Source organism: Petaurus breviceps, unplaced genomic scaffold (assembly GCF_028583685.1).
Source record: "Petaurus breviceps papuanus isolate PSGF00001 unplaced genomic scaffold, PetGlider_PUasm1.0 125, whole genome shotgun sequence".
NCBI lineage: Eukaryota > Metazoa > Chordata > Mammalia > Diprotodontia > Petauridae > Petaurus > Petaurus breviceps.
The window spans coordinates 10,178,882-10,203,115 of NW_027185653.1; the positions used below are offsets into that span (position 1 = coordinate 10,178,882).

The 24,234-nt window shown below is 37.8% G+C and overlaps 1 protein-coding gene across 3 annotated transcripts in view; it reads left to right on the plus strand.

The window, feature by feature from the left end:
- ACO1 (aconitase 1) overlaps nt 1-24,234 on the plus strand; it is a 93,234-nt gene that overhangs the window by 63,484 nt on the left and 5,516 nt on the right. For all 3 annotated transcript variants that reach the window (XM_069090546.1, XM_069090549.1, XM_069090547.1), the window contains exons 12-19: nt 3,399-3,534; nt 4,501-4,585; nt 6,782-6,938; nt 8,637-8,761; nt 9,874-9,978; nt 11,865-12,007; nt 14,215-14,362; nt 23,994-24,116. In XM_069090546.1, the coding sequence (XP_068946647.1) occupies nt 3,399-3,534; nt 4,501-4,585; nt 6,782-6,938; nt 8,637-8,761; nt 9,874-9,978; nt 11,865-12,007; nt 14,215-14,362; nt 23,994-24,116 (1,022 nt within the window). The remainder of the gene's footprint in view (nt 1-3,398; nt 3,535-4,500; nt 4,586-6,781; nt 6,939-8,636; nt 8,762-9,873; nt 9,979-11,864; nt 12,008-14,214; nt 14,363-23,993; nt 24,117-24,234) is intronic.

Genomic DNA, 24,234 nt, shown 5'->3' on the forward strand with positions numbered 1-24,234 from the left:
CATGTGCTGGTATACTGTCCATGTTTCATGGGCATGCAACAATGAGGTCAGCACAATAGCCCTGTAGACCGTAAGTTTGGTAGTCAATCTGAAGGTTCTTCTCTCCGACAATTTCCTTCAGAGCCTCCTAAATGCTGAGGCAGCCCTCACACCAGAGATACTAGTCTTATGAAAATACCCTACATGTCTGTGAAGGGCTTTTAAATGCCAAGCAGAGGAATCTGTAGTGGCAGTAGGGAGCCACTGAAGATTGTAGATCAGGGCAGTGGCATGGTCAGACTTGAGCTTTACTAAGGTTAGTTTGGTAGTTGTGTGAAGGACAGATTAGAGAGCCACTTAAAGCCAAGAAATACATTAGAAAGTTATTGTAGTGGCTATGATAGGAGGTAATTTCAGCTTGAATAACAGCAGGGGCCATGTAAGTAGACAGAAAGAAACAAGACATAAAAAATGTTGCCTAATTATGTTACAAGGACCTGCTGAGGAAAGCAAGTTGAAGGAGATACTCAGATTGAATTTGAATTTTGAACTGATTTCAAATGAAATTCTATTACTTTATTTTTCATGTTCCTCCCCCCGCCCCAGGGTCTGTGTTTTCTTTTACATCATGAGTAAAATGAAAATATGACTGCAAGTATATAACCTATACATTATTTGCCTTCTCAATGAGGGGGAGAATTTGGAACTCAATGAATATTAAAAATAGTTTTTACATGTAATTGGGAGGAAAGGAAATATCAAGTAATCTTTTTAAAACTTAAAGTCTGATGTGCTTACATGAAAATCAGACCTTACAGTATCCAGAATCCTTTGTCGTATTTAACTTTCCATGCTTCCCCTATTAGCAAAGATAGCTAAGAATTAATTATAATTTAAGGAAATTAACTCTGGCTCATCTGCAGTTATTGGGGGTGCAAAAATCTCATAAAGGAACACAGTTATATATGCCTATGGAAATGTATCTTCTCTTCAGTGTATTATAATGATCTCTTTGCTCAGGCTCTTCTATAGGAACTGTAGTAGTGGTTCTGTCTACAGAATAATAACAAAAATAGCAATTTTATTGTGTGTATATATGCACATGTATATATATTTTTAGATCTATATCCATGTACCACTTTGAAGTTTCCAGGGTGTTTTACATGCTATCTCATTTGATCCTCACAATAACCCTATGAGAATGGTGCTATTACTATCCCCATTTTACAGATGAAGAAACTGAGGCTGAGTGGTTCGATGACTTGCCCAGTATCATACAACTGGTAGCTATCAGAGGGAAACCCAGGCCTTATTGACTCCAAGTCCCAATTGTAATAATAATGATAATGGATTCAGTCATTTCTTCATTATTTTTGCTGTTGGGAGACTGGGCATAACTTAAATATATGAAGACTCTAGAAAAGCCCACTGCTTAGTTTTTACCCCTTTCCTCAGCCAACCCTTCCTGGAGTTGTGATTTCTACACCTCCAAAATGGAATGGTATTTAAGTGGACTATATAAGGAATATAAAGCTATTACCAAAAAGGACAGCAAACTGAAAGGGAAAATTTGTGATCTCGGATAAGCTCCAATCTGAATAATCCAACTTTAAATGACTGAGTTGACTAGTAGAAACACAAAACCTTGTATCTACACAGGCAATCTGCAGTTTATACAAATGTGTATAAACTTTTCTTCCTACCTTCCCTCACTGACTTTTTGTTCCCCAATTAAGAACAAGTGGACCATGATCTAGGGTCAAAATATCATCTGGGTCAAAGATTTGGCCCAGAAGTAACCAAAGAGGTCATTTAGACCAACCCTGTTATTTTAGAGATAGAGGGAAGTGGGGCCCAATTAAGTTACTTGCCCATGATTTCATATATAGTAAGTGACAGGTAAAATTTGAACCCTAGTCTTTTGTCTCCAGTGCACCAATCCAGTGAGCATTCCACTGTACCATTCCCAGAACTACTTTCTTTTATGTTTATCTGAAGAATTAGCAAGTTATTAGTGCATTAGAGTGTCAATTCTATTCTTCTTTCCCTTGTCTAAAGCTGTTGTTGCTGATACCAGATTTTGTAACAACAGTAGTGGTGATAAAAGCTTGGAATTAGTAGCATTTGCTTATTAAAAGAAATTTTTAAAGAATGTTTTTATTTTTTTCTCAACTACATGTAAAAGCAATTTTTAACATTCTTTATTTAAAAAAAATAATTTCTGAGTTCCAGATTTCCCTCCTTCCTTCCCTCCCCGCTCTTCCTTGAGAAGGCAAAACACTTTGATATATATTATACACATACAGTCATGTAAATTATATTTTTATATTAGCCATCTTGCAAAAGAGAAGACAGACCCCCCCAAAAGGAAGAAAAAAACAGAAAAAAGTTTAAAAAATATGCTTTGATCTGTGTTATAAAATGTTTTTATGTAACCTAATTTCACCCTTATATATAATCCTACAAAACTGATAATGCAGGTATTAACCCTATTTCACAGATAGAGATTAACTGAAATTTGAGAGGCTAAGTGCCCTTGCCCAAGACAGTAGGCTTAATTCACAAGGGACTGAGTGAGGTCTTCTACTCTTAATTCAGTATTCTTTCCTTAAGACAATGCTACCACCAGGCGGCTAGGTGGCACAGTGAATAGAGCACCGGCCCTGGAGTCAGGAGGACCTGAGTTCAAATTCGGCTTCAAGACACTCAACACTTACTAACTGTGTGACCTTGGGCAAGTCACTTAACTCCAATTGCCCTGCCTTCCCCCCTCCAAAAAAAAAAGGAAAAAAAGAAAAAATGGTCCACCATGAGTCTAAATGGTTTAGGGACAGTACCTACTGATTAGGGAATGGCTAGATAGTGGTATATAAGTTAGTGGACTATGATGAATTGATAGAAAAGATTTCTATGAATTGATGTAGAAAGAAATGAGTAGAACCAGAAAAACAACACACATAGTGAATTGCAGAGAAAATGAGAAGAAGAATAACATCAAGGCAGACATGTTAACATAACCTAGCTGGGAAGCAGGGAAGAGCTGAGATAGCTTTTGCACCTCCGCTCTACCAGATTAGTGGGGCTAGGAGTGTATGGAAGGCTGTTGGATGCTTCTGATTTGTTGATGTTCCAGAAGTTTCCCTCCTTTTAAAAAATCTTTGTCCAAAAGATGGTTCCCTGGGGAAAAGGGAGATCTATTTGGAAATGACTGTTTATGTTTATTATGATGTTTAAAAAGAACATCAGTGAAAAAATGTTGGAAAAATTGTTCTGTTAGAGAGACTTCAGTAGGAGGAGAAACCTGACTCTCCAGATAAATCAGGGGAACCCGAAGAAAAAAATGAACATTTAAAAAATGCTGGACTTTCTTTATTAGATGAATCAAGAAGCCATGAACCTTTCTGTTTTGCTGTTCACAGGACTATTAGCAAAAAAAGCTGTTGAAGCTGGTCTCGATGTGAAACCTTACATTAAAACTAGTCTATCGCCTGGAAGTGGGGTAGTCACCTATTATTTAAGGGAAAGTGGAGTTATGCCTTATCTGTCTAAGCTTGGGTAAGGAAGCTTTTGTTGGTATCCTCACTGCTATTGATGTATGGTCACTATTCTTTTCCATTTCTCATATATACGGTTTAAAATATCACCACCTTGAGACAGAATTTCCTTTATGGAACATACTATAAAATTCCTTATCCTCGTTGTTTTATTCAACAAATCTTAATTTAAAAAATCTCAACTTTACCTTAGGAGCAAATAAATTTTCCATTTAATATCTAATCGCCAATATTTATATTGTATCTGAAGGTATTTAAAACAGTTTACATATAAATAGCATTACTTCTTTACAACAGTTATTTGTTGAGGTAAGTGCTGTCATTATCCTCATATTGGCACAATGGATAGGTCACTGCTCCTAGAGTCGGCCAGATCTGAGTTTAAATGTGGCCTCAGATGCATGCTAGATGTGTGACCCTGTTTGCATTCATCTTCTCATATGTAAAATGGGGGTGATGATAGCAGCTACCTCCCAGAATTATTGTGAGGATAAATAAGATCATAATTATAAAGCACTTAGCTCAATATCTGGAACAGTGTAACTGCTATGTAAATGTAGGTATCATCATCATCATTTTACACATGAGGAAATGAAAACTAAAAAGTTAGATGACTTATTCAGGGTTACACACTACTTTAGTGTTTAAAAAAGGATTTGAATTTAGGGTTTTCATGACTCCAGGTCCAGCACTCTATTTTAGCTGCCTGCTTATTATTAGCTTTTCATTGTTAAAGAAATTATATATGTTTTTATTTGCCCGTGACCTCTTTTATAATTTAAAAATATTCATTCTGTGTATTTTATCAGTTTATTCATTGGCATCTCTCTGTTTGTTGAAAGAAATTAAATATGCATTTACTTATCAGGTATAGTGTTTATAAGACTGGATCCACTTAACAACAGGAGGTTTCATATTTAATTAAGTCTTTCATATTTACTTAAGTCTTACTTTTCCTGACACCTAGGTTTGATGTCGTGGGGTATGGCTGCATGACCTGCATTGGTAACAGTGGACCTCTGCCTGAGCCGGTGGTTGAAGCAATTACACAGGTGATTACAGAGAGGTTCAAGCTAATATAGTTAGTCATACTTCAGAGGCCATCTAGTCCAACGATCTATCTCACAAATAGGATTGACAAACAGGTCAGAGTAGACTGTTCCTATTTAAACAGAAATAACCATTTAGACACAGGAATTAAAGGAATAAATACAAGGAAGGGAGCCCCTCAAAGAGGATAATAAGTCTAAGCAGCAAAAGTATCTTCCCTTCTGTTCTGTTATACACAAAACAAGACTGAATCCAGGGGTCTGGTCCAACCCAACATGAACCCTTTTCCCTGACAGAAAATGCCTTTCCCCTGAAAAAAATTAATTGGTAAAAGACTCTCTGCTACTAATAAATACTTGGTTCTAAATGTAAAGCCCTGTTTGACTTCTTTGCCAGAAGAACATTCCTAATTGCTAATTTCTTCCCTCATCTGAAAAATCTTTTCATTTCTGTTATATATCTCATTCCCCACTTAACCAAAGTCTTGATTGAATTCCTCACCATCTTTTAGCAAATGCCATTTTGTTTGAGTTGCCGTAGACTGCCTTGGATCTTATTTATTCTTTCATCTGATCATTTGGGACTTCACAGACCCTTCTAGCTTTCACCATTTAATTCTAAATTTATTGACTACCTATGTAGTACTGCATGCTACTATACATGTTACTATGGAGTGGAGAGGAAAAATTGTTAAAGGTGTCCTTTCCTTCAGGAAGCTAACTACCTAAGGAACTCCATGGTCACTAGAAAGTACATGTGACAAGAACTTTGGATCTTGGCTTAAAATTCTGGTTCTGTAACTAAGTAGCTGTTGACTTTGGACAAAGTTATTTAACTTCTTAGTGACGTCTAAGGTCACCAACAACTCTGACAAACTACAAATTTATGTTTAAATGAATTTTAAGTGACATTTTCTACCGGTTCACAAAGAGATTTAGTTAAAACCCAAATTGGTTTCTTTGCTATTCTTGGAACAAGATTCTTAGTAATTGGATGTGAATCTCCTCACCAGATAATTTATCATTGAACTTAGAGGAAAAATACCTGTGCTTTACGTACCTAATGATGCATGGAGAATCATGATGGGTTTATCCAGGGAAACTGGGCATTAAATTTATAATTAGGACACTAGTGAAAAATGAGGTCATTGGCAACTTAATCTCATGATAATGAAGTTACATCAGATATAGACTTGTTTTAGTTACAGTTGTGATTTTAGCTTGGAGAAATACTTTTTTTCCCCATAGTCTTGAACTATGAAATATTAGTCATGAATGATTTCTTTACAGAATAGCTGACATAGTACATTAAAATGTACAAAACCGTTTGCAATCATTATTTTATTTGAGCCTCACAATAATCATGGGAAGTATTGTGATAGGTATTTTCCCTGTTTTACCAATGAAGAACCTGAAGGTTAAGGAGTAAAACTAGGTTAGGTGACTTGCCCATGGTCACAGAGTTAGTATGTGGTAGGCAGGATTTGGATCCAGACTTTCCAGATTCCAAATCCAGCACACTATTATGAAAACACTGCCTCTCAGGAATATGAACTTGAGTCATTTTGGATAGATGTGACTTTCAACTCTATTATCTTTTGCATACTTTTACAGCTTTGGAAACAGTGACCAAGGAATTACTTCTGACAACCCACCAATTTTTCTCAGTCTTTTGATAACTTATAAGTAAAGATAAAGATAGGTTTGTAGTTTGAAGGCCAAAAACGCATGCTGGAGTTTGTGTGGGGATGGTGCAGTCTGAGAAGCTTTGGATACAGGAGGATATGAAAAGGGAATAAATAGTCTAGAGGAAGAAAATGTCCTAATTTTACTGGCTCCAGGAGATCCTTCAATGTCTGCGCTGTGGCAGGTACTAAAGATACAAAAACAAAAATGAAATGGTTGTGCCCTTGAGTCACTTAAATTCTTCCTGGGGTAGAGAAATATAGCATGTACATATCAAGATAAATGCAAAATGAATACTAGTTAGGTTTTCTTTTGGGGGTAGTGAAGGCAGTTGCACTAGCCTCTGGGGAGATCAAGAAAAGCTTCCTGCAGAAGGCAGTTCTTTTTGTGGGGTTTATTCTTTGTTCTGTGTGTGATCATCAGATGGACTAGAGGCCATTATTTAAGAAGCTTTAAAAATAGACTTCCATTGTCTTGAAATGATTTTTCTTCCTTTCCTTTGTCCTTGTACAGGGAGATCTTGTTGCAGTGGGTGTACTCTCTGGAAACAGGAATTTTGAGGGTCGTGTCCATCCCAACACACGTGCTAACTATCTAGCTTCTCCTCCATTAGTAATAGCATATGCAATTGCTGGAACCATCAGGATCGACTTCGAGAAAGAGCCACTGGGTAAGAAGCTCAAGTTATGGCATTTGTTATCATAACTTGTGTTTGCAAGCTACTGGAGAATTTTTCTCCTCCTTTCCCAAACTCCCTTTCCCAGTGATCACTTTCCATACCAACCCCACTATGCCATTACTGCTCTTTCTGAATTGCTATATGTTACGGGATGATTTTGTATTTGATTTCTTGCTGCTTTATAGTACTCTGTGGTTGATAACAGATATAAAACTGGGGGATATTTCTTAAAGGACAAAGATAACGTACCGCTTTTTTGAATCCTCCCCTGTTTCAGGGCAGCGTGAGGCATCCAGGGCACATCTGTATTCAGAAAGCATATTTCCCTGACTGCTAGTATCGTGAAAGTGAATGCAGATTGGTTGTTGTTGTTTTGGGTAATTTATTTATTTTTAGTTTTCAACATTTCCTTCCATAAGTTTTACAGTTTTCCCCCTTCCCTCCCCAAGACTGCCTGCAATCCAATATAGGCCGTACATATACACTCCGATGAAACATATTTTCACATTAGTCATGTTGTACAGAAGAATTCTAAAGAATGGGAGAAACCATGAGAAAGAAACAAAACAAAACAATATAAAACAACAACAAAAAAAATAAGATAGTCTGCTTTGCTCTGCTTTCAGATGCCATAGTTCTTTCTCTGGATGTGGATGGCATTTTTCATCATGAGTCCTCTGGAATTGTCCTAGGTCCTTGCGTTGCTGAGAAGGGCTAAATCTTTCAAAATCAGTCATCACACACTGTGGCTGTTACTGTGTACAATGTTCTCCTGGTTCTGCTCACTTCACTCAGCATCAGTTCATATAAATCTTTCCAGGTTTTTCTGAAGTCTGCCTGTTCATCATTTCTTATAGCATAATAGTATTCCATTACATTTATGTACTACAACTTGTTCAACCATTCCCCAATTGATGGAAATCCCCTTAATTTCCAGTTCTTGGCCTCCAAAAGGGAGCTGCTATAAATATTTTTGTGCATGTGGGTTTTTTTCCCATTCTAATGATCTCGTTGGCATATAGCCCTAGAAGGGGTATTGCTGGGTCAAAGGGTATGCGCATTTTTATATCCCTTTGGGCTAAAAGTTCCAAATTGCTCTCCAGAATGGTTGGATCAGCTCACAGCTCCACCAACAATGAATCAGTGTTTCAACTTTCCCACATCTTTTCCAACATTTATCATTTTCCTGTTTTGTCATGTTAGCCAATCAGATAGGTGTGATGTGGTATCTCCGAGTTGTTTTGATTTGTATCTCTCTAATCAATAGTGATATAGAGCATTTTTTCATATGACTATAGATAGCTTTAACTTCAGGAAAGGCAAATTGTTTCTGGAGTAGTATTAACTTGCAAGTGCGTATAGTGTTGGAATGTTGAAGTAGTGGCAGGGTGAAATCAGAGTGTTTAGTTGCTCAGTGATACACATAGGAACTCAGTTATTTAAGCAAACATGTTAAGGTCTTGAAGCACTCCATTTTCTTAAGTCAGTGAAAAGAGGACAATTTCCCTTGTGAAAATAGTAAGAAAGCAACCTCTTCAAGTGCAGGATATCATGAGAGGTGCTTTGAATTATGATTTCTAGGTGCAATATTCATGCAATAACGTTCCTTTAAATATTTTAAGTAGACACAATTTGCAGAATAGGATTTGATTGAGTTTTTTCATTAATAAACATTTCGTTTTCTTTCAGGTATAAATGCAAAGGGACAAAAGGTTTTTCTGAAGGACATATGGCCAACTAGAGATGAGATTCAGCTTGTGGAATGCCAATATGTTATCCCTGGGATGTTTAAGGAGGTCTATGAGAAAATAGAGGTAAAGCCTTCTAAAAATGCCCCAAGAAACTCACCTTTCACTATATTCTACAAATCCTGGGCTTGACAATTTGCTCATAGGAAGGAATGTTTTTTTTTTCTCATGTGGCTAGATTGGCATTTCGAAAAGGCTGTCCTGTTTAACTTGAAATGGACATCTAAAAATACGAAAATAGACCTTCTAGAAGTAAGCAAATTGGTAAACAGAAATATTAGGCTAAGGATTGGGGGAGAGGGGCTGAAGGGGAGCTGTTGGAGAGCCAACTCTTTGAAATAATGCTTTTCTGCACATTTTATGTGTAACATTATAATGAGGTAGGTCTTAAATTATTAGATCCCCACCCAATACCTTAGCACCGCATTAAGGTATATGCCTCCCAAGTAAATGGCACCTTAGAATTTTCAAATAGAGTATTCTAATGATCCTGGCTTTTCCAATAGACTGGAAATCAGGACGGCTTGTGTAGAAATCCAGTTTGCTTTTTCGCTCCAGCTTATAACGCTTGGTCTTAGTATAGTGGAACTGTTGTTTGAAAAATGTCACTTAGTCGTCTGAAAGGACACGTGATGGAGTTTTGGGAAATATTGGCATCCCCCACCCTCTGCTGAGAGTAAGTGGTTTATGCAGTGGGAGACTCTGGATCATTATTTGCTTGTGTAGAGAGAGGCAATATGGTCAAGTGGATAGAGAGCTGACCTTGAAGCCAGGAAAATCTGAGTTCTAGGCCTGCCTCTGACACATTATGGCTGTGTCACATAGTATTAACTTTACCTTCCAGTGGCCCTGGCAGTTCTCTAAGATTTCAGGTTACAGAGAAAGTTGTGATAGGCATTTGTAGAATGAGTTTCCTCCTCTGAGAGCTCCCTATACCCATGGAATCACATGCCCTGTCCCTATTCCCCATATAATTTAGAAGGTGAAATATCATGATATTGTGTTAAAAATCAATGATTTAATGTAAATAGAATTCATTTTTGTTTTCTTTAAACACCTAGATCAGCAAGCTTCTTTGCCTGACTTTATGTCTGATATTTGTATATTTAACCTTCTTCTGAGGCTCTTAACACTAAAGCGGTAAAATGTGATTATATCTATTTCATTTCTTCATTTAGACAGTGAATGAAAGCTGGAATGCTTTACATGCTCCATCAGATAAACTATATTCCTGGAACCCCAAGTCTACATACATTAAATCTCCACCCTTCTTTGAAAACCTGGTATGTCTTAAAAACAAATGCTTCCAAGAGTTTCTTCTAATACCTCCTCTTCTTAGGTTTAATACCTCTGCTCAGGCTGCATATCACATTAACATCCCTGCCTACTTGCCAGTAGCTAGAACTAACCGTGGATGAAATACAGTTTAGATATCAGCAGTAAAAAGGAGTCCATGGGACTCACACTTGGTATATTAGAATTGATTGTCTTTCCCTTTAGAATGTTAACTCTGTGAGGCCAAGCAATATTTTTGCCTTTATTTTTATCCTTAGCACTTAGCATCATGCCTGGTTAGATAAAAAAAAAATATTTATTGATTGACAGGTTAACATTTTTCCTTCTCTAGATGCATCTATCTATCTTTAACTTATTTTATGTAGAGTCCTTTAATAAAAGGATTGATTCTGTGAAACTTGGACCCCAAAGGCCAAACCCAAGGACCTAGAAGGTTACAAGGGACCTTGAGGCCCCAGGTTCCCCACCGCTGGCCTTAGCAAAAGGCTTAGGGACAATTTCAGGGGCGTATCTGAAGAGGAATATTAAACTCCTCCATACTTAAACCCACGAGGAAAGGAAGTTCTTTTCATGGCTAATGAGCAAATTCAGTAGTCATCACTTTATGAAGCACCGTGTGCAGAGCCCTTACTGGGATAAAAGGTTAAATTTAGACACAGATCCTGTCTTTAAGAAGTTTATACTCATGTAATTTGTTTCTCCCTCGTCCTTGGGTAAATCATAGATAACTTGCAACATCCAATCAGATGCTAAGTCCATTGATTCTATCTTCAAAACATCTGTCCTCTCCTCTGCACTCACAGAACTAATCACCTTCATTAAGACTCTCTGCCTCTCATCTGGACAGTTGCCACAGCCTCCTTCCTAACTACACTTGTGAATTCCATTCTCTTCTGGGTCTAACCCATACAACACATAACTGCCAAAATAATCTTAAAACACTAACCATGTCACTTCCCTGCTTGAGAATCTTTAGTGGTTCCTGTTGCCTCAAAAATGGAAGGCAAATTCTTGAGCATGACATTTAAAGCCCTTCATAATCTAGGTCAAATTTATCTTTCCAGGCTTATTCAATCAATAAGAATTTATTCTAGTAAATACTATAATATACTAAGTATATACTAGTATATAATAGTATATACTAAGCACTGTGCTGGATGCTAGGGATACAGTAACAAAGACTCTACAGTCCAGCCATGTTTTTACTTCCTCCTTACCTCTACCTTTCTGAATCCCTAAATTCCTTCAAAACTTCTCTGAAATGCGACTAACTTCTACTTGAGGCTTTTCCTTCTCCCTCCCAAAGCAGCTGCTTATAGCTTTCCCTGCACCCATAAAAATTAACTTTTATAAACATACAGGTATGTATGTGTTCATATTGTCCTCACCAGCATAGTATGTAAGCTTTTTTAAGTCAGAGACTGTTTCTTTCTGTGTTTGTATCTTCAGTGCCTGGGACATTATATAACACAGAGTACACACTTAAGAAATGCTTGTTAGATTGGAGGTGGTAGAAGTCAAATGAAGAATCTCAATTTTCCCATGTTATATGAGCTCTGTTGAGCTCTAACTTTAATTTTTTTAACTTTTGACCTGCTTTCCTCTTCTGATGCTTTTGGAGGTGCATATTTTGGCAAAGCCAAAAAAGCTAAGTGTCCGGTATACAAATATTTTATTTAATCATTTACATAATATTTTTAGTATATATTCTAATGAGAATTGTTGGGGGGGGGGAAAGCAGCAGAACATTGTACTTGGTGCCTTGATGCGATGGTGGAAGTTGTAGTTGTTTTAATATCTGTTATTATTGGTGACTAATGATGACTTGTTCGAAAAAGCTTTAATACAGTGTTTTGTGATTTTTTTTTTCTAGACTTTGGATATCCCACCTCTTAAATCCATAGTAGATGCCTATGTCCTGTTAAATTTGGGAGATTCAGTAACAACGGACCATATTTCTCCAGCTGGAAATATTGCAAGAAATAGTCCTGCTGCTCGATACTTAACCAATAGAGGGTAAGTATGTTTGAACTAAAGAGGGACAGTGAGGAGAAAAAGATGTTAAATAAGGGTGAGAATTTCCCTTGTTGATACCATGCTACTTTCCATTCAGTGAATTTCATAATGCATTGATAATCCACTACTTGTTCATTTATAGAACTTTGTGCTTGAGAAATCAACTCTTCTTTATTTGATTCTTAAATCCCATGATTCTATGATCCTATCAACTAAGGAGCAGCTGTAATGCTGACTCAGCAAATGAACTAACTTCTTCTTAGTTTGCTTTATGCTATTCCTGATGTCTCTCAAACCAGCTTATGTAACCCAGAAATTAGGCAAGGCAAGATGGCAGAACTCCCTACTCTTTTTACCTTGTATATCTAGCATCTGAAGGCCAGCTTAGGGTTCCACCATACCGCTAGTACCAGATATGTTCTCTTCCCTACCCTGTTCCCCCTCACCACCCCCCCCCATTAAAATACTGCCTTTACTTATTGGAGCAAATGACTGAAGTAGCCTTTGGAAATTACGCTATCATCGCTTCATGATGCAGGAGATTTTATTCATTCAATTTTTTTGTATGAACCAGGTCCCTTCCTTCTTTTCTTGTCCATCTTTTGGGTATTTTTTTTTAGTTGGTTTGTATTTCTGCCACAGAAATGACCAAAGGAAAGAAGGTAAATATAGAAGTATCAAGATGCTCTGATCAGCTCTAATAAAAGTTTTTGGAGGGGAGAAAGTGATAACTCTTTTTTTTATGCTTTATGGAGTTAAGTGACTTGCCCAAAGTCACACAGCTAGTGTGTCAAGTATCTGAAGCCGGATTTGAATTCAGGTCCTGCTGACTCCAGGGCCTGTGCTCTATTCACTGCTCCACCTAGCCACCCCTTGAAAGTGATAACTCTTGACTACAATTAGATTTTGGGAAGAATCATCAGTAGATTCCATTTATCAATCTTTTCCCTACATGTTGAGTTGTATCTAAGCTCATACCAGGGAATATAACTTAGTAAAAAGGGATCTCCATCTATTAATTGCTGTGGCAAAAAAAAAAAGATATTACAAGACAATATATGATTAAGTGCTAAATGATAATGCATGCTATGAATTCAGAATAGGAAGAAAGAACCATAGTCTACTAAATTTAAGAAGGTTTCAGGGTGGAAAGTAGCACTTGATCTAGTCCCTAAAGAATGGATAAAAGATACAATCTGCTAATATGACATATCCTTCCCAGAATCTTCAGAAATAGTTATTTGGGTCCTCAGTCTGCTTGATTAATATGCTGTGTTGTGGTTTTTTGGTGGGTTATTTTTGGCCTGGTTGCATAAACCTGGAAGGACTGAATATGGGAGTGAATTTTATAGCAAGGAATAGTTGTCATTGTAAACCAAATTTTAGACCTTTTGGAGTTTATCTTGAAAATTACAGAATCTAATGTCATTTTAGTGAATCACACGTAAACATGGAACCTCCATGTTTCTGAAGAAGCTTAAAAGATAGGCTAGATTTCCCTGAAAGTAGCATTTTTTGTATCTTCCAAGTCAACCTAAAATTTCATCATCAGTCTTTTTCCATCAGTGCTTCCAAGTGGCTAATGTCAGTTCAGACGCTGAAGATATATAGTGTCAATACTCCGGATTCCATTCTTCGTTAAGTTCACTTCTTGTCCACAATTGAAATCTCCCATATCTTGGCTTGTGGACATACACTAGTTTTCCTCGCTGCCTCAAAGCCTCATTTATGGCTTATATTTTTAAGCTAATCTTATTTTTCCTTCCTTATGGTACAAATTGTCAAAGAGAATTTACTTTTAAGGTACCTCAGTCAGTCCTGTTCCAGAGTTGATATTGTTCACAGAATAGAACTATGCTCTGTCTAACAATTCCCTTCAGGAGAGTGTCTGTAGAAGTGTGTCAGAGGATCACTTTTAGTTTTAGTAAATTATTGTAGTCTCTTCTTGTCATTCTTTCCTTCTCCAGGCTTGACCTCATCTTTACCTACAGAGTAAATAGACAATTGAAATTGTCTTCCCTAGTCTGCTGAACAAAATAGATTTAGAGGAATAGCTAGGTATTATTTCCTTTTTTTCCTCGATTTATATTAAATGAAACTTTTGCTCACTTTCAACTCCCTCTGTCTTTTTTGTTGTTGTTTTAATATTTTTAATATTAGTTGTTTTAATATTTTTAATATTAGTTTTTTAATATTTTTAATATTAGTTTGACTCCCAGAGAGTTCAACTCCTATGGTTCCCGAAGAGGCAATGATGCCGTCATGGCTCGAGGAACATTTGCCAACATTCGCTTGCTAAACAAATTTTTGAATAAACAAGCACCACAGACCATACATCTGCCTTCTGGTGAAACTGTAAGTATCCTCTTCCCTCCTGCATTGAAATAGGGCTTTTCAGACTATAATCAATAGTCAGTCTTCAGAGGAGCTGGCTTCCAAACTCACCAATGACAATATTTGGGCAAGAGACTTAACCTGGGGTTTGAACTAGATCAGAGGTTCTTAACCTAGAGTTCATGGATTTTTTTTTTTAGCATTAATACATATTTATGGCATAAAATAAGCATTTCCATAACAAAGTACAATAAAAAAAGATGGTTGTTCATGAAACTGCAAATCTGCTAAGCAAAATTTGCTATTCCTTTCAAATATACAACAAAATTATCTTGTAAATTTTTTAAATTGGCTGTTTAAAATATTTTGTTAATTGTATTTCTCTATAATTTGTTTTCCTTTTTAAAAACTTTCTATTTTATTTTACACACTAAAAATCATTATTCTGAGAAGAGGTTGATGGGTTTCACCAGACTGCCACAGGAATCTATGACTCAGAAAAGGTTAAGAATCCCTAGACTTAGATAGATATTCTGTAGGGTCTCCTACAGTTCTATATCTATAATAAAATGATACTTAGTGTCTTATGTGGATATTTTCTTCTTAGTTTAATGTTGATAAATGATGAATGAATAAACTGGATAATATATTACATAGAATTCTAGGCTTGGAGCCCAATGACTTGAGTTTGAATTTTGCCCTAGACACTTACTAGGTGTGTGACCGTGGACAAGCTGCTTAACCATTCTCAGTCTATTCCTTCTTCTCTAAAATGGTAATAATAATAGCACCTACTTAATAAGGTTTTTGTGAGGATCAAAGAATATTATGTGCAACTGTGAAATGTACTCCATAATGTTAGCTGTTATTGTTAGTGGAAGTTTCCTCACCACGGAGTTTCCAATACAGGTCCTCCATTATATGTCCCAAATAACATATTTACAAAACTCCTGTGTGTAAAGCACTTGACTTTGTTTGCAGAGTGTTGTCAAGTCCTTTATGAAATTTTTCTGCATCATTTTCTGCAAGATGTTGGCACCTGAACAACAATTCTGATCTGTTTGCTTTTCCTTGTTGTGAACACTTCAAGGCAATGTGGTCAAGTGACCCCTACGAAATGGCTTTTCTGGTGGCCTTTTAGTGCCCAGTGAAACCAATAATGCCAGTTCATGAACTCATAGATCTAGAGCTACCAGGGAGGGACCTCAGAGGCTTTGGAGGGCAGTTCCTTCATTTTATTTTTTGTTTCATTAAGGAATTTGATATTTTACAAAGTGATTTAGGAGACAAAGAATGTAGAAGATGAATGAACGGGAAAGCATTTATTAAGTACAAATTATGTACTTGTAGTGTTAATGCTGCTTGCAAATGCTGTGGGGGTCTAACACCAATAATACCAGTGCACAGGCTCTTTGATCTGCTTTTCTAAAGGAAAGACAGCTTCAAAAGGGGCAACAATCTTACTTTAATTAAACCATACAGACAGAGAGTAGAAAGAAGTGAGCATCCAAGAAAGAATCTAATAGACAGACAGGGCTCCAAATGTCTAAACAAAGTAATAGATAATCACCAGACCAGGGAGCTCTAACAGCTGGGTTCACAAAGCCAGACAATGGCTACCCAGAGTCTCATCTGGCCAAATCACAAAGAAGCATTCTTCCTTGAGTATTCGTTTTAACTAGTAGGCTCAGAGCCAGAAGGAATCACAACCCACACGACTCTCAGTGCCTAATTGGCTTAGTACCAAAAGGTATGAAAGCCTTCCAGCAAGCAAGCCTCCCCCTAAGCAAGCTTCCCCTTAGGCAAGTTCCTTCCTCAGTGGGCTTTATGTGATTCAGGATGTATCACAGCTGTGAACTGGGCCAGAGCTCAAAGCACCAAGACAACTGTGATTGAAATATATGTGTACCTTTAGACCTGGGAACACATGTCGTCACATAGCCTATTAATGGACGAGGAAGATCTTATATTCCATTAACCTTACAGTGCCAAGTGCTAGGGAGCTGTCCCATTGTTTTGCAGAGGAGAAAACTGAGGCCTCAAGTGGTTGATTTGTATGAAGTCACATAGGTAGAAAGCATCAAAGCTAGGACTTGAACCCAGATCCTCTGCCTGCAGAGACAATGCTCTTACCGTTGTACCACACTGCCTCCCTACTATGTCACTCCTCCAAAGAGAATTTGTGAACTTTCTTTCTTTTGAATTGTAAACTTTTAAAACGTCTTCTAGTTTCATTTAGAGGTTGCAGCTAGTTGACTTAATGGATAGAGCACTGGACCTGAAGTCAGGAAGGCCTGAGTTCAAATTTGGTCTTAAACACTTACTAGCTGTGTGACCCAGGGCATTTCAGTTAACCTCTGTTTGCCTTAATCCACTGGAGAAGGAAATGGCAAATCACTCCATTATCTTTGCCAAGAAAACCACTGGGATATAATTGGTGTGCCGTTGTTCACAGGGTCATGAAGAGGTAGACATGACTGAATGACTGCAGCGGCGTCAGAGCAAGAATGTCAGTGGCCATTCCTCCCATAGCATATGGATCTTCATTTTTTTTGTCATTGATATAAGTTAAGAGCACTAATATTTAAATTAATGATGAGATTCTTACCATCCTCCTCTCCCATTTTGCCATTATTGATGTATAAACAGAAGGGAGATGTCCAGATGGACCCATGGGCCATTCTCTGCTTTTTCACCATAATGACCAAAAGCTGGTGGCCATCCCAGTAGTGATACTTAGACTGACCCCAGAGAGTGGTGGGTACAGGCTATTATAGACAGCACATGTGAAGCTTTTTGAGGTGTTCCAAGTAGAGAACTGAGTCTAATATCTGTGATCTACTAGGCTCTTGAGATCTCAGGCTCATTTCCATACCACAGTAATGCAAGGACAAGAGCTTGAGTGTGGGATAGGGACTAGATCTGTGCTTTCATTAATAAAGGACTCACCTAGATGAAGAAACTCCCTCTACCAATGTAGTCAGCACCAACTCTGAATCTTATAGCCTTAGAGCAGAGGTCTTAACTGTTTTTATGTGTTATGAATCCTTTTGACAGTCTGGTGAAAGTAATTGACTACTTCTTAGAATGTAGAAAATAAAATACAGTTGCTAGGTGGCTAGGTGGCACAGTGAATAGAGCACTGGCCCTGGATTCAGGAGGACCTAAGTTCAAATCTGGCCTCAGACACTTAACACACAAAAAACTAGCCGTGTGACCTTGGGCAAGTCACTTAACCCCAACTGTTCTCAAAAAACCAAAAGAAAAGAAAATACATAGAATCAAAAGTCTTCTGACTGTTCTTATTGTGAGCTCTGCAGAATTAGTTTTATCTTCTTCATAGAGGTGAGATTAGTGCTTTACATAGAGTTGGTACTTCATAAGTGTGTGTTGAATTGAATTTGTTGACTTTTCAGCCTTCCTCTGAGATGTCAGGCTAGATGGTCACATGAATTGCTAATTTATGGAATTATGAAATGGCACTAGGCACACCTAGTTCTTTGGGTCCTTGCTGGTAAAGTCTACATGTCAGTGGGAAGTGATATTACAATCAAACTTTATGTTTTTTTAATAATATATATATATATATATATATGTTTAAATATTTGATTTTAAAACTTTGAATTACAGATTCTTTCCCTTCCTCCCTCATCACCCACCCTCACTGGGAAGATAAGCAATTCAGTATAGGTTGTACAAGTGTAGCTTTGCAAAACATTTCCATGGTGGATATACTGTGAAAGACTGACAATATTTCCCTCCATCCTATCCCACCCCCCACTTCTTCTATTCTCTGCTTTGATCCTGTCCCTTTTCAAAAGTGGGTGCTTCCAACTTCCCTCCCCCCAGCCTGTCATTTCTTCCATCATCCCCCCTCTCATCCCCTTCCCCCCTACTCTCCTGTAGGGTGAGATACCCTATTTAGTATGTATATCATTCCCTCCCTAAGCCAAATTCAGTGAGAATAAGATTGACTCATTCCTTTTTGTGTTCCTGTTCTTCCCCTCCATTCTGACAGTTTTCCCTTGCCTCTTCTATATGAGATAATTTACCCCATTCTGTCTCTCCCCATCTCCTCTCATTTTATTCCTCTCTCACCTCTTAAATTTCACCTTTTAAGTATCATCCCTTCCTATTAAATTGATCCTTTGCCCTCTGTCTATGCATACATGTACATATATATGTACACACACACTCACATATGTATTCATATACCCATATGCCCTCCCATTTTGACATATATATATATATATATACGTGTGTGTCTATATATATAGACACACACATATATACACACGTCTATTCCCTTCAACTATTCTCATACTGAGAAAAGTTTAACAAATTACAGTGATCATTTTTCCATGTAGGAATGTAAGTAGTTTAACTTTGATAAGTTCCTTATGATTTCTTTTTCCTGTTTATCTTCTCATGCTTCTCTTACTTCTTTTATCTGAATGTCAAATTTTCTATTCAACTCTGTTTTTTCATCAAGAATGCTTGAAAGTCCTCTATTCCACTGAATGACCACATTTTCCCCTGAAACATGATACTCAGTTTTGCTGAGTAGGTGATTCTCGGTTTTAATCCCAACTCCTTTGACCTCCAGAATATCATATTCCAAGCCCTTTGATCCCTCAGTGTAGAAGCTGTCAGATCCTGTGTTATCCTGATTATCTTTCCACAATATTCAAATTGTTTCTTCCTGGCTGCTTGTAATATTTTCTCCTTGATCTGGGAGCTCCAGAACCTGGCTCTAATATTCCTAGGAGTTTTCTTTTTGGGATCTTTTTCAGGAGGTGATGGGTGCATTCTTTCAACCTCTATTTTGCCCTCCGGTTCTAAAACATCAGAGAAGTTTTCCTTGAGAATTTCTTGAAGGATGATTTCCAGATTCTTTTTTTGATCATGGCTTTCAGGTAGTCCTATAATTTTTAAATTATCTCTCTTGGATCTATTTTCCAGGTCAGTGGTTTTTCCAATGAGATATTTCACATTGCTTTCTATTTTTTCATTTGTTTGGATCTGTTTAATAGTATCTCGATTTCTCCTAAAGTCACTAGCTTCCATTTGTTCCAATCTAATTCCAATCTAAATCTAAATCTAATGATTTTCTTCAGTGAGCTTTTGAAATTCTTTTTCCATCTGGCAAATTCAGCTTCTACTCATTGCCTTTTTGAGCCTCTTTTGCCATCTGGGTTATTGTATTGTTTAAGGTGTTTTTTCTTCAGTCAGGTTGTTGGCTCTCATTTCATAATTTTCTTGCATTGTTCTCATTTTTCTTCCCAATTTTTCCTCCACTTCTCTTTTTTGGTTTTCAAAATCCTTCTTTAGCTCCTCTATGGCCTGTAATCAGCTCGTATTTTTCTTGGAAGCTTTTGGAACAGAAGTTCTGACTTTGCTGTCTTCCTCCTTTTCCATGCTTTGATCCCTTTTGTCCCCAAAATAGGAATCTAATGTCGGATTGCTCTGTTTTCTTTGCTTCCTTTGCTTGCTAATGTTGCCACTCAATTACTAGACTTTTGAGCCTTTTGCCACAGTAGAACCCTGCTACCAGAGAGGGGAGCTTTGTCCCAAATCTCTGGAGTTTTCTCAGCTGCTGGAGCTATTATTTGGGTGTCTGATCTGATGCCTCCACACACTCTCTGGCAAGTTGTTCACCCACCCCAGGACCTCCACCCAGGACAGTGATCCAGATATAAGCAGTTAAAGTAAGAACGATTACCCCTCAGACTGGTTGCTTGGTCCCCTTACAATCTGTAGGCCAGGAGCTCTGTAGCAGCCATGTGGTGGGTGGTACATGCCCATGGAGTCTCAGCTGTTTCTCACCCAGGGGGCAAAGGCCAGATCATGCTCCCAAGTTCCCTGTTCCTGCAAAGTCTACACTGGCCTCTCACTTTGTCCTTTGCATTTATGGGTTGATAATTCTGGAAACCACCACAGCTGCTGGTGATCTGAAATCCCTCCAGGCTAAGGCTGGTCAGACCGCCCTTAGGCTAAAACCTCTGGCCCGCATGGGGCTGGGCTCAGCCCCCAAAGCCCTGAACTGGCCCCTTCATGCCAGCCTGCTGGGCTGTCTTCAGTGGTAGGTTAGCTTCTGTCTGTCATTTTGTGGGTTCTGTGGCTCCAAGGTTTATCTAGAGTAATTTTTTTACATGAATTGGAGGAGGGGGAAGCTGGAGCCCCATGGAATTCCTGTTTATACTCCTCCATCTTGACTCCGCTACAGTCACACTTTAAATAGGCACAGGAGGTATAGGGGAAACAGCACAGCAAGTAAAGGCAGATGACATGGGGATGGGTTTGGGGTAGTAAAAGAAGGCAGACAGCATGAGAGAGGATGGGGAGGTGAAGAGAGAATCACTCCCAAAGCCACTGATTAAAGCTGTGGGCATTCAGCAGCATGGACTAAGTGGAGATGAAGAGTGCTTGGTGGGGAAGGATTTTGAGGTCCCATTTTATAGAGTTTTGGAGGGGAATGGACTAACTCTTATTTGTGCCCCCTTGGGGTTAGTTTATTAAAAATTATTTCAGAGTTGTTAGTAAAACTTTAGAAGTTAACATGTCCACATCATCTCAAAATTATCAGCACTATTTGGTGTTCTGATGGTCTTACAGAGAGATCTAGAATTTGTCTGAGCTTTCCATCTCATAGGACCAGAAGGCCCTGATAGCCAGGCCAGATGGTTTCCCCTGACTCAGCACACATTAAGAGGATGTGATTTTTGTTTAATATATGATACAATTTGTAAATTATGCTCCTCTGATCTTTTGCATGATTTGTACATACTTTACGCATTCCTCTTTGCAATCTTATTTTCCGCTATTGCTACTATATGTTGGCTCTTTATAAACTTACTACACTGACTAGAAGGGAAAGTGGGTTGTCAGGAGAGACCAAAATGAGATACAATTTTGACACACAGCATGTATGGTTTAAAAAAAGAATCTGAAATAAAGGTCCCTCAGAAAGTTAATAATAGACCTGGGATTAGACCCTCCTGTCTAGGGCCAGGATACCTGTGTAGTCAGATAACAGCTTATTTAGTGAAATGGGAACTCAGTGAATAACTAAAACTAACTTGAAACTGTTCTGTTCTCTTCTGTGGGGAAGGTCACATGAGAGTAAACGAGAATGCACTTATTGATGAGCCATGTCCGGCAAGACCAAGTGTGGATTGGCTTGCAGTCATAATTGCTATTCTTATGAGCTGTGTGATCGAGGCGACTCACTTAACCTCTGTTGTTTCCTCACCTGCCAGGTGGGAATGATAAGACCACCGATCACCCAGGACTGTTGTGAGGAGCATTTGAGAAAGTATCTCTAAAGGGCTTAGCACAGTGCCTGGCACATAGGGGGTGCTATAGAAATGCTAGCTAGCATCATCATCATTATTATTAACCCCTAACTTATACATGTCACAAGTGAAGATGATTACTTAGCTTAATCCTCTTGTTTGGGAAGTTTAATCATTTTAAATTAATTTGACCTAAAAGCAAACTGGCAATAGAATTTCATAACTAATTCAGAGACATTCTATTCTGACTCACAATTATATTGCTTTACAAATATTTCATATCATGTTCTCATGTGTATAGTCATTCAAATGAAATATGAACGAAGTATTGCCGTATCTTTTATGGTGTGCTTTAGTTAGATAGCTAGATAGCATTTCTATAGTACTTTAAGGTTTCCAAAGCACATTAAAAAATATCTCATTTGATCCTCACAATAGTCCTAATTGGTAGGCCCCATTATTATCCCCTTTTACAGATGAGTAAAAAGATAATTGATGTCTCCATATTTGGGATACTTTGTGTAACTCAGCTCTTCACACTGAAAGGAAATAATGGCTCTGGAAATGAAAGATGAGAAACTTCTGTTCTTACAAAGAACTGGGGACAGAAGTTCCTATCAATTGGGGAATGGCTGAACAAATAAGAAAACAGTCAAATGATTTGCCCACCATCACACAACTACTATTCAGGTTTCCCTGAATCTAATTGGGTCCAGCACTTTATTGATTACACCACTTCAGTGAGTAATTGGAGATGCATTAAAACTAGACATAAATATAAAGTATAAATATGTTTGAAAGCCAGGTCACATATTTAAGAGAAGAAATAGAGTTGTTATCATCATCAGTCCTCTGGAATTGTTTTTAGTCATTGTGATGATCAGAGTTCTCTAGTCAATTCAGTTGATTACCTTTACAATATTTTTTAGTGTATTATCATTGAACTGTTTTCTGGTTCTGCTAACTTCACCCTCCATCAACTCATACAAGTTGTCCCAGGTCTCTAAACTTGTCCCTGCCATTATTTCTTATGGTACAATAAAATTCTGTTGTATTTCTTTACTATCATTTGTTCAGCCATTCCCAATTGTTAGGAACTTCTATTCCCAGTTCTTTGCAAGAACAGATGTTTCTCATCTTTCGTTTCCAGCGCCATTGTTTTCTTTCAGTGTGATGACCTGAGTTACACAAAGTACCCTAGGTATAGAGACATCAGTTATTTATAAAACATTTATTAAGTATCTACCTACTGAATTCTGTGGGCTAAGGGTCTAAGAGTAGTTCAGTTTGTTTGGAATGCAGAGTGCATAGAAGGGGCTGGTGGTAACACTAGATTGTGAGTCAGTGAATGAATGAATAAATAACACCATCTCTCTCAATGAGGATTGTTCTGAGAAATTAAGCAAAGGAGAAAGATTATGGAAGAACTTTTAAAAATTTAAAATCATTTAACATGTGTGAGATGTCATTGTTTGTAAGTAATATGTATGTGATCTTAATGTTCCAAGGAGGTCATAAAGACTTCTTTGAAAGTGTTAAGGAGATTGTTTTTCATTATTATTCCAAATAGACTTTGGGAAAATTCAGGCTTTATTTGACCATAGGATCATCTTTTTGGCAGTCAGTAAATAATAATGTTTCTATAATGCGTACAATAATTTTCTCTTTCCATCTGAGAACAGCATCATACCTAAATTACTGTAATGAGGCATGAGGTCACCACAGACTATTAGTCTCCCAAAACGCTGATGTGAAAAAGCTTAGTTGATACCTTGGACGTACATTTTCATTTAATTTCTTTCTTATAAAGCACTGTCTGTCTCTTAAGGGATTTTATTTTGTGGTTTTCAAAGCCACTAAGAATAATTGCTTCATTGTTTAGTCACCACAGATTAAATTTGGCTCATTTGTGTAATCTCAAAACAGAATACTTCATGTTCTCCTTGAGAATTATATTTGAATCTTTTGTCTGTCACCCACACCTGAATGTCAGTAATTTTTTCCCTTCCCCTGGTCTTGATTATATAGTTGATATGTAAAACTAAAAGGAAATGGGCTTTTTATAATTTCAAAACATTTTTTGACTAGTTTATGTTTAGTTATGTGTCCACAAAAGATATGCTTGAGAATTTCTGCTAAGCTCCTGTCCGGGTTGGGTAGATCGAGAGGGAACTCTGCCTTTCTACTTATCCATATCTAGGTCCGTGTCCATACACATAAATGCCTCAGGTCTACCCGGCCAAAGTAACAGGCCTCTCGTGTCTACCATCTTCATGAGGGTTCCTTGAAAGTGAGTGTATGTACTCTCTGCCCTGAATAATTTTTTTTTCAGAAACATTTTTCTGTTTCTCTTTCAGCTTGATGTATTTGATGCTGCTGATCGCTACCAGAAGGCAGGTATCCCTCTGATAGTACTGGCTGGAAAAGAGTATGGATCTGGGAGTTCCCGAGACTGGGCAGCTAAAGGCCCTTTTCTGCTGGTAAGTCACGCAGAGGAGAATGAGCTAACTATGTTTGTAGCAGCCGCCTTCGAACAATCATGGCAGCCATGATCTTCTTCTACAAACCTTTGAAGACTAAGACTTCACAAAATGGCAG